Genomic DNA, 11,194 nt, shown 5'->3' with positions numbered 1-11,194 from the left:
ATTAATAAATAATCCCAGATTAATCATCATTTACAGCCACAATTCAACCAATTTCATCACATTCAATTATATTCACAATCACCAACGATCTCAATCTCATCAATTTTCATCGGTTAATCAAACGAGACATTTATGAATTATTTACATTTATTCACTAAACTTCAATGGCATTTGTAAGTTAGAACAGTTAATTTTAAAATAAATCTCCTACTTCCGTACGAAATCAAAGTCAACGAAGATTCCAGAAAAATTTTCTGACCGAGCTGCTGAAGAAAAAGACGTTAGAAATCGTCCGTGCTTTCTAGAACTCCAACTGGCCGAACTCAAGAAAAAGGGGAGTTACATTACCGTCAACTTCCACCGAACAAAGTAACATCAACGCGTAGAGAAGAAAGATACAAATACTTTTATTGAATTATATTTTTTATTGGAGTTACGGATCACAAAAAAATGGAAGCCGAAAGCTCAGGGGATTTCACGGTTTCTCTCTTCTCTCTCGGTCACTCCTTTCGGTGGTTAAGGAAGAAATGAATAAAGTATAGGTGTTGATTAATGAAAGTAAGGAAACATGTGTCATTTGTGTTTTATATATATAAAGGCAACGTGGCTTGGTTTTTAAAGATATGTGTATACATGCATAAATTCTATTTTCTTTCCTTTTGTTTCTTTAAAGGCTTCGGCCATGGGAAATAATAATAATAATAATAATAATAATAATAATAATAATAATAATAATAATAAATTTAAGTTTTGTCTAATCAAAATAATTTTTGATAAATAATTTAAATTTAATAAAATAAGTAGTAATTAAATTAAACTTCAATAACTATAAAATTTTATTTAATTATTTTTGTTGAAAATAATTTTCTTAAAATTTATATCTCAATATAATATAATAATTTGTAAATAGTCAATTATTTAATTTTTAAAAATCTGGGATTTTACATCCTATTCCATTTATAAAAATTTTCGTCCTCGAAAATTGATATAAGATGAAAGAAGTTCAAACTAGCTTTACTTTTAAACACAGTAGAAAAAAAAGTAAAATATTTTGATATATATAAGATGTAATATATAAGGAAGAAGCTTTAAGGTCTCAACATATAAATATACTTATACAGTTTTCAAATCCAAAATATTCTTATGGCTTAAAAATATAGGAAAAAAGTCTGGCGCAAAGCGAAAGACACAAGAAAGGCTAGATGCAGAAAGATTACAAGGCAGGCTGGTATTAGAATGATGGGTATATCGTTTGCACATTGAACTCATACCAACTTTAGAGCTTCAGCTGCCTAAATTTCAATATGACGTAACTTCACCATTCCCAACCATACCATATTAAACGGATTCTCCGCGAATTCTCAACCTCATCAAACACTCCGCAACTTACTAACAGGCACAAGTCTAACATCAACAAAACTCCTTCGCAAGAATTAAGCTCCTCAACATTCTGTGATGTCACACACTTACAAACTCCACCTTCCGCGTCCGCACAACATATCCTAAAGAACTAACATATCGCTTGCCATATCTAACGATCGCATGTGTCACCAAAACAAGTCTCAAGTCACTCAAAAGGATACAAGACCTTAGAGAAAGGACAAGCAATAAGGAAAATATTCACCAAGATTTCTACGTTTCTCTTTGATGCATCAATAAGTCCAAAGTTACATCAGAAAATACATGAGCCAAGAAAAAGAGTTTAAACAGCACAAGGAAGAATCGCACGTTACTCTAAAATAAGCTTGAGTTACCTAAAAAGATACCAAACTTAGGAGGAGAAGAACAAAATTAATGGACGGGGTTCACAGGAATTCAAGAGAATGTTGAAGAACACTATCAGGTAGGGAATAATTCAGAATGTAAGGTTTGAAACAAGAACTTCAAAAGAACCAAATTCAATCGGAATGAAATATATATAAGATGGAAGACATGAAGCAAAAGAACCAAACCGCATCTTAAGAAAAGCAGATATCTCAGGAAATTCAAGTAAACGTATACAGTTAAGATTAAATGAAAATAGCATATGAATAAGGAACAAGATTGGGGAATAATTAGTTCACTTTCTAAGAAAGAAACCCCAAACAAAACTTCAAGATAAACCATGGAAGAACAAGATACGTGATCGAGCAACCCCGAGATGCAACTTCTAACGTTCCCAAAATCCGTAATTCGCATCACCTATTAATTCTATTTCGTCTATGACAATCTATTAGTGTTTCCCTATGCACAAATCAACAGTATTAAGTTGGCCAGACCTAATACCATGAGAGATGCAATGGTCGACTAACAGCATTAATTAATAGATAATCATGCATTTGAAACTCAAACTCTTGTCATTAGGACAAGTCCTACTGCATGACAGACACTCAGAGTATGCAGTAAAGCATAGTCAGTCCATTCCCAAGGCTCTAACGGGAATGAATTGCTCTGATACCATAATGTAACATCCCAACTTATAGCACGTCATGATCGTACCAGAAGTGATGAGTTACTAACATGTTTTCTTTTATTATCTATTTAATATTGAGCCTTTATGTCGATATCACGTTTCAGTTTTTAAGAAAATTTCAGAAAATTAATTTTAGTAAATAAAATCACATAACAAAAGATCTTTAAATAATAATAATAATCACATAATTATTAATAATAATAGATGCTATACAATTAAATTTAATATAAAACTCAAATACAATACCTATCCCTCTGGATAAAATAAAGACCCTGAAGCAACAAGGGCGAGGGAACTCTATAAAAACAACAGAACTCACAAGTAAATCTACTAATCGTCTGCAGCTTCTTACTGAATCTTCGAACCTGTCAGTGAAAGGGTGGAAGATTTTGTGGTGAGAACAAACCACGCATTCTCAGTAGGGAATGGGAATGCCGTAAGAGTAATGTAATAAAATGCAAATAATTAACTTTACTCAATAAAACTATATTTTTATCAAACCTTTTGAAAATATTTTTTACTATTACTTTATATAATTAATTAACTTCTTTAAATCTCCGAACTTAAGACAAATCTCAATCACAACCTCAATTCTCAGTCACCTCAATACACAAACTAATAGCACAGGAAACAGATCAATGCATAAACAAATAGCAATAAGACAAACAGCACAATCACATAGAGACAAGATAAGCAAATATAATCAAATGCAAATGTGCAAACAATAATGATGCATGTCTAGTCCTATCGCAGGTAATGAGCTCATTTGTCGATTTCGACCCGCACCCGACGCAATCCGACTCGCAAGTCAGATAAGGCATTCCAGCGGCATAACCTCTGCAAGTTTCTACTTCTTGCAGGCGCTGATTCTCCAGCTGAAGTATGCCGAACATGACCTCTGCAAGTACTTGCAGGCGCTGATTCTGCAGCTGAAGCATGTGCCACTTTCTCCTGGAAGTCATTCCATACACACGGGCATCCCCGCACAATCCTTCACACATAAAACCCACGGCTTAACATTTTCACATCCGCACCTTAACCACTTACTTTCCGTCACCGTCCCGTGACCTTTTAATCATTTCATAAATCACACGTGTCGTGTTCTCTTTTTCCTTTCTTTCTTCTTCTTAACAAACCGAACTTAAATCATTTTTATTTAAAACCAACAATAACTCCAAAACAATTTCAGATTTAAACCTCTTTCAAAAGACTAAAAAGAATTATTTATTAAGTAAATCTCACGGCAGAGTTTCGACACTTTATAGGGAGGACGACAATCAAACTCGTTCTTTAAAATTAATAAACTCCTTGAATCATAATTCCTTAAAATGTAGTTCTTTAATCAAACTCAAAACATAAAGTCTTCTTTAATGAGTAAAAACTCAATACATAATCTTTTCTTAACTAAATAAAACTTAAATAATATCATTTTCCAAATCCAAATCTTCTAAAATAACTTTTCAAATAAAACCTCAGATTTTATAAAATTTTGGCAACATCTCCCCTAAAACTCGGACTTTGCCACCTTTTTCGGGTCCCAACCGAACCATTCTCAACCTCTTTTCAAACATTTTCAAAATCAGAAATCATTTTCAAATCTCAGTGCAATACCAACAAATCAAACCGAAATCAATCTCACCAGTTAATCACTCACAACAACGAAACCAGTCATAACCACGGCTATAACCCGAACTCAATTCATCAATTACTCATACAACAGATTTTCAATAATCAACTCAGCATATTCAAATTAATAAATAATCCTAGATTAATCATCATTCACAGCCACAATTCAACCAATTTCATCATATTCAATTATATTCACAATTACCAACAATCTCAATCTCATCAATTTAAATCAGTTAATCAAACGAGACATTTATGAATTATTTACATTTACTCACTAAATTTCAATGGCATTTTTAAATTAGAACAGTTAATTTTAAAATAAATCCCCTATCTCCGTACGAAATCAAAGTCAACGAAGATTCCAGAAAAGCTTTTTGACCGAGCTGCTGAAGAAAAAGACGTCAGAAATCGTCCGTGCTTCCTAGAACTCCAACTGGTCGAACTCAAGAAAAAGGGGAGCTACGTTATCGTCAGCTTCTACCAAACAAAAGTAACGTCAACGCGTAGAAGAAAAAGATACAAACACTTTTATCGGATTAGATTTTTTATTGGAGTTACGGATCACAAAAAAATCGAAACCGAAAGCTCAGGGGATTTCACGGTTTCTCTCTTCTCTCTCGGTCACTCCTTTCGGTGGTTAAGGAAGAAATGAAAGAAGTATAGGCGTTGATTAATGAAAATAAGGAAACATGTGTCATTTGTGTTTTATATATATAAAGGCAACGTGGCTTGGTTTTTAAAGATATGTGTATACATGCATAAATTCTATTTTCTTTCCTTTTGTTTCTTTAAAGGCTTCGGCCATGGGAAATAATAATAATAATAATAATAATAATAATAATAATAATAATAATAATAATAATAATAATAATAATAATAAATTTAAGTTTTATCTAATCAAAATAATTTTTGATAAATAATTTAAATTTAATAAAATAAATAATAATTAAATTAAATTTCAATAATTATAAAATTTTATTTAATTATTTTTAACAAAAATAATTTTTTTTAAAATTACATCTCAATATAATATAATAATTTATAAATAGTCAATTATTTAATTTTTAAAAATTTGGGGTCTTATATTTGTAACCCATGTAAAACAAAGTGAAGTAAACTGGGATAGGCAAAGGTGGTGATGGTTGTTGGTGAGATGATGGTGAACGGTTAGGAATTGGAGATGAGTAGGATTAGAGTTAGAGGTTGAATTAAATTAAAATAAAAAAAAGTATTTGAAATACTAGCGGCTCAACAGACACGACCTGTTCAACCGCTTTTCTATTGTTTTTAAGAAATTAATTCTATTTTTTGTTAATATATCATTCACTTTTTAAATTTTTTAGATAAGTGTTTTTTATTTTAATATTAACGTGACTTTATTTATATCATATTTTATTAAAATTAAAATTACTATAAAAATTTTTTAAAATATTATCAGAAAAAATATAGTTCAAAAAATAATGATAATAATATTTAAAAATATTATTTACAAATTTAACTATTTATAATTGTTATTAAGTTTAATTATTTATTTTTAATAGTATTTAATTTGAAGCCGAGATTAAAATTTATATTCAAAGCACACTCTATCTTTATGCATAATTTTAATTGATAAAAAATATTTATTTTTTTAATTTTATATTTAGTTTTTTAAATTTTCTTTAATTTCATTATTTTTTTAAATTATTAATTTATATTTTCATTATATTATCTTACCATATCAAACACTATTCTTTCTCTTACTATTATTCAATATACACATACATACATGTCATTGTCTCATTGTCATTATTATATTATCTTGTTCTTCTTTCTCGTTTTTTCTTATAAGCATCTATTCTGTTAACTTTTATGAGTGATTGAAGTTTTGTTAAAAGAAGTAAGACATAAAACGTTTAATTATTTTTTTCAATTATCCTAATTTGATGCCAGTAATCTTAAAAAAATAATATCAAAATATATTATTTTCAACTAAAATAATACATAATTGTAAGTTTTTTAAATAATAATTATAAATGTAAGTGGCAATTTAATATAGTAACTTGGGACAGAAGACAACCATTGCTATCTATATTTGACTGCTATTATATAAGTTTTACATTTATTTTTTTATGCACATTAATTAAAATGTACTTTATTATTTTATTTTACATGTTTTGAAATAATGCCATTGTATTATAAGGATGAGATTAATTTTCATAATCTAATAGAAATCTTTTTATTATTTTGTTTGTCATTTGAAATTTTGAATACTATCCATAAAAGATAGTTACTTAAAATGAAACACTATATAAAGGGAGATAAAAAATTTTTAGATTTATCATTCTGGTTTGCTTCTTGTTAATCCTCACTTAATATACTCAAATTTAATAGCTTTGACGGTGGTGAATTTTTGTAATTAGTTAAAAAAGTTCAACTTTCTCTTTTTCTCTCTCTACCATTTTGGAATTCGGACAAACTCAATTTTATTAGTAAAAAATTTTTAAAGTTCAGAATATTTTTAACTTCTTATATAATAATTAGACTTAATAAATTATTAAAATTCGAACCTATTCTCTTGAACTACTTCTTGATCATATAATTGAAATCGTTTAAACGGGAGATCTTTAGATTCTAAAATTTTCAAAATAAAAAAAAATGATAAAATAAATTAGAAAACCTAATAAAATAAAATAGTTAAAAAAATTAGAATATATATATATATATATATATATATATATATATATAAAATAATAAATTAAAACTTACGTGGTCCATGAGATGGAAAAATAAAGAGAAGAAAATAATCATTAAGGTTGAAATAATAAAGAATGTGTAACCCAGTTCTTATCTTACCACATTTAAATATTATATGTCTATCTAATAATCAATAAAAAATAATATTAATTAATATAAAATAGATTAAAAATAAAAAAAAGATTAATAAAATCAATTAACAAATTTCTTATCTTAGGTCGCCAGATTATTTGAAAAATCAATTAACAAAGTTTTTATATTGCTACATTTATTATGTTATATGTTGAACTAATAATCAATAAAAAATAATATTATCCAATGTAAAATAGATTACAAATAAAAAAAAATTAACAAAATATGTGTGAGAATTTTTTATTCTACCATTGGTAGGTATAAATTTTTTTGTATCTTTTATATGTTAATCAAGTGACAAATGAATAATATTAAATTAATTAATTTTTTTGCAATATAATTTAAAAAATTAATAAATGTCAAATCAAGTACTCTATATAATTAAATATCAAATTCAATACTCTACATAATTAATAGTTTAGATAGTTTAGAAAATTAACATATTAATGTTTTTAAGCGAACTTTTTTGCGTCTTATATATATGTCAATCAAATAAATTGGCCAATATTCAAAACAAATAATATTGTAGTAGACAAAATTAATAATTTAATTTATTTTCAAAGTAAATATTTATGTACTCAAATATCAAATATAATACTCTACATAATCAATATATTAGAAAATAAAAAAATTATTACAAAGAAATTTAAAAAGAAAAAATAAGTTAACAAAATATTTATGAGACTTTTTTCATTCAATCGTTAATAGGTAAGGACATATCAAAAAATAAAAACACATATCAAATAAAAAAACTGTTTTCTTTCTACATCAAATTGATAAGATAAAAAAAATTATTTTTTTTACATTAAATTAATAAAAAAAAGAGACAGTATTTTTTTTATACGTAAAAAATTTAGAATAAATTAAAAAGATAGAGGAATTATCGAGAATATAGATTAGATAAGTAAATTAAAGAGAAAAAAAAAGTGGATGTTATGCACGTGAAAGCAGTAACTGCTGCAAAATCGTCTAAAATTTGCAACCGAAGGCAATGGGAGATGGTATTAAAGAAAGGAGAAGAACGAACAGCAAAAAAAAATACAAAAAAATAGAAACCAAATTAACATAAAGTTACACAATAAAGCATGAAGATGGTGAAGAATGTGAAAATATTGAATTTGATTTTCATCTATTTTTTATTTATTACCTATTTGCAAACCGTCTACATCTTTTTTTGGAGATGTGTTATTATAGTTATAGGAGTAACAAAACGGTTTTTATTTTAGTAGGAAGTTATTGGATTTTTCAAAACAAATTTTCTGACTATTTTGTCCTTATAATTTACTTTATGAAATGGTTTCTTATAAGGTTAATATAGTCCAAAAAAATTGGACACTAAAGTCATAGTCAACCTTTTGTATTGGTTTTATATATTGTTATAGATAATATTAATTTCATGACTAACCTCATCGAACCATAATCGGTCGATCGATACCCTCTAGTACAGGACCCTGTCCTGATGTTGATCTCTACTCTGCTGCTGCAATTCAACCAACCTGACAGTAACAGAGATATATACAATTCATTAACTAACAAACCATGCGAATTAACAACAATGTTTAACGTGAAATGAAAAAGTAATATTTGGTTACCTCGCAGCTAACGGATACTGGTAGACTCCTCTATTTGGTGGACACCACTGAGAAAATCTCTGGTAAATCCAATTCATCAACAGCGGAGTACAACCGGCAATGTCCGTGACGTCCCGCTGTGCCACCAAACAGAGTGACTGGTAAGTCCAGGCCAGCACAGCAGAACCCCAAGATAACGTCCTACACTCCCCGAAGTCCCGGAGGAGCAGTAGCCACCGTACGTGAACCAGGTTGTTGGACTTGTCTGTCAATAGATACCCTCCAATCAGTAACATAATATAGCATCGGGCATACTGTCGGAGGGTCTCAGGATCGTCGGTCGGGGCATTTGGCAGACACGATCACGCAACCAAACCAGCTTTAGCGTGAACGACTCCTTCCTCTGCGCAGCCTGCTGTGCCGCCACCGGAGGCCTGACATCAAGCAGTTGCTCAACCATGGCCCACGTCTCCATGCCGTACCACCTACCAAAGTCACGAAGGCACCCCCCAACGGGGTTCCCGTGTGCACGTAGGTCTAGGTGGTACACCACGTCCTGCAGGGTGATAGTGACCTCACCCCACGGAAGATGAAACGTGTGCATCTCCGAACGCCATCGCTCAACGAGTGCCGAAATCAGGGAATTGTCAAATGTGAAGTCCTTGAGGGGCACCGTGTCACCGAATCCGGCCTCAGCCAGATACGGGACGATGGCGTCCGGTGGAGGAAGGGTATGGCTAACTCGCTGGGGCAGTAGAAGGCGAGGCCTCTACGGAATGAAAAAAAAAAAGATTTTTAACTTATAAAGAGATAATAATAAATTTTTGTACTCTACTTAAGAACAAAGTACTACTACTACTTAGGAACATACTACCATGTGTCTACTCTACAGATGTCTCTAAATTACTTATTTCGGTAAGCAAATCCTAATTAAGTCATACCAATCTTACACAAGCAAATATTGTTTCAAATTCATCATACAGTCCAATCCCTAAAGCATTTTAATCAATGCTTGTCACTACCAGACTACCCTAACAATTTTCACATACTTAGATTAACCGAACATAACGTAACTAACCTCGAAGTCGGCCGCCCTGGCGTAATGCGACATCTCGTTTAGTCTGTTGATGTCCCCATCGTTCCCGCCTGACGTGCCATCACCGTATCGGACTCAAATATGCATGGTAGGAAAGGGTAAAAAGAGGGGAGAAAGAGTTTGACTAAATCAAAATAGGGTCCAGGAACAGGGTGTAAACGACTTATACTTATAGGCGTCGTTCGGTCTTATCTTGTTTACAATATAAACGAGATAGCAACATTGCAGTTGACGTGTCATATCTTGTTTACAGTGTAAACGAGATATGACTGGAGAACGTAAATCGATAAATATTTTTAAAAATATTTATTTCAGTAATTATTAGTTTTATTTTATTTATTTAAATAAAATATCCTACCCAAAAAGTAACACGTATTTTAAAATGGAGGAGGTAAAGCTAAATTCTTTTTTTTTATATAATTTGGATTGATATTTAATTTTATAATTAATATTATTCACATTAATTATAAATTTGACTTTTTTTCTCTGTTAATGTTTAATTTAATGTACATGAAATTAAGGATTTTTTATTTTAATAAATAAATAAATTATAATAATTATTGAAATAAATAATTTAAAAAATATTTATTAAAATATTTTTTTTTATTTCGTTTATACTGTAAACGAAATAATTTTTCATGTATCTTGTTTATAGTGTAAATAAGATAAGACAGGTAGACGCGACACGTGTATATCTCGTTTACAGTGTATTTTTATGTGTTTGATTTTTTGTAAAGCACACGTTTACACTGTAAATAAGATACATACAAAATTATCTCGTTTACATTGTAAACGAAATAAGAAAAAAATATTTATTTTAGTAAATAATTTTTAAATTATTTATCTCAATAATTATTATAATTAATTTATTTATTAAAATAAAAAACCCTGAAATTAATTACAAATTTTTCTCGCGTAGTTATCAGGGCGGGGGGTTTGTTTTGGGTGTGGGTGGGTTATATTTAATTTAAGTAACGATGGTCTTTCTTCAGTTCTATATAAACTATCCTTCTCTTGATCATTTTCACATATTTCTTCATGTAATTTTAGTTTATCTATTAAAAATGGCTTCAAAATATGCAATAGTCATTTTAGGACTTTTAGCTTTAGTTGTTATTGTTCCTTCAAAGATAATTGCTAGAGATTTTTTTGAGACTTTCTCTAACTATGAAGCAGGTGATCCCTTTACGCATTACTGTATGTTATTCACTTATTCTCACATATTTTTAATAATCGATTTGTATCTGTCTGCCATATAATAATTGTTAGTTTGTTATGTAAACTATTTTATAAAACAAGAATAAAATTAGAATTAAATTATTAAAAATTATGATTTAAGATTAATTAATTTAAAAAAAATTATTAATTAAATTTTTTATAATAGTAAACAGTAGACATATATATCTTTTTATTAATGGATAATGTAAAATAAGATGAAATTACTCATATTTCGTTATTTACAGTTATATATGTTTTGTTTGGATGCCATTTTTAAAAAAGACTTTTTTTAATGATCTTTTTTAAAAAATCTTTTACAAAAGTAAAAATAATTTTATATCTAGATATTTTATATAAAAG

General features: G+C 29.0%; 1 protein-coding gene across 1 annotated transcript; it reads right to left on the bottom strand.

Moving 5' to 3' along the window:
• Nucleotides 1-8,387: 8,387 nt before the first annotated feature.
• On the bottom strand, nucleotides 8,388-9,631 carry LOC112777948 (protein MAINTENANCE OF MERISTEMS-like). The gene is made up of 4 exons (XM_025822328.1): nucleotides 9,599-9,631; nucleotides 8,836-9,289; nucleotides 8,542-8,785; nucleotides 8,388-8,445 (listed from the first exon to the last, which is right to left on the bottom strand). The coding sequence occupies exons 1-4, from the start codon at nucleotides 9,629-9,631 to the stop codon at nucleotides 8,388-8,390; spliced, it is 789 nt and encodes a 262-aa protein (XP_025678113.1).
• Nucleotides 9,632-11,194: the final 1,563 nt, after the last annotated feature.

Source organism: Arachis hypogaea, chromosome 19 (genome assembly GCF_003086295.3).
Source record: "Arachis hypogaea cultivar Tifrunner chromosome 19, arahy.Tifrunner.gnm2.J5K5, whole genome shotgun sequence".
Classification (NCBI taxonomy): domain Eukaryota; kingdom Viridiplantae; phylum Streptophyta; class Magnoliopsida; order Fabales; family Fabaceae; genus Arachis; species Arachis hypogaea.
Note: the sequence above shows the minus strand (reverse complement) of the source record. Positions and strands in the feature narration are given on the sequence as shown.

Bases quoted from the DNA above. Each gene is read 5' to 3' on its own strand.
- LOC112777948 (XM_025822328.1), bottom strand. From the start codon at position 9,631: ATGTCGCATTACGCCAGGGCGGCCGACTTCGAG. The intron at 9,290-9,598 runs GTTAGTTACGTT...TTCATTCCGTAG, and splicing joins CCAGGGCGGCCGACTTCGAG to AGGCCTCGCCTTCTACTGCC. The intron at 8,446-8,541 runs GTAACCAAATAT...TGTTACTGTCAG, and splicing joins CAGTATCCGTTAGCTGCGAG to GTTGGTTGAATTGCAGCAGC.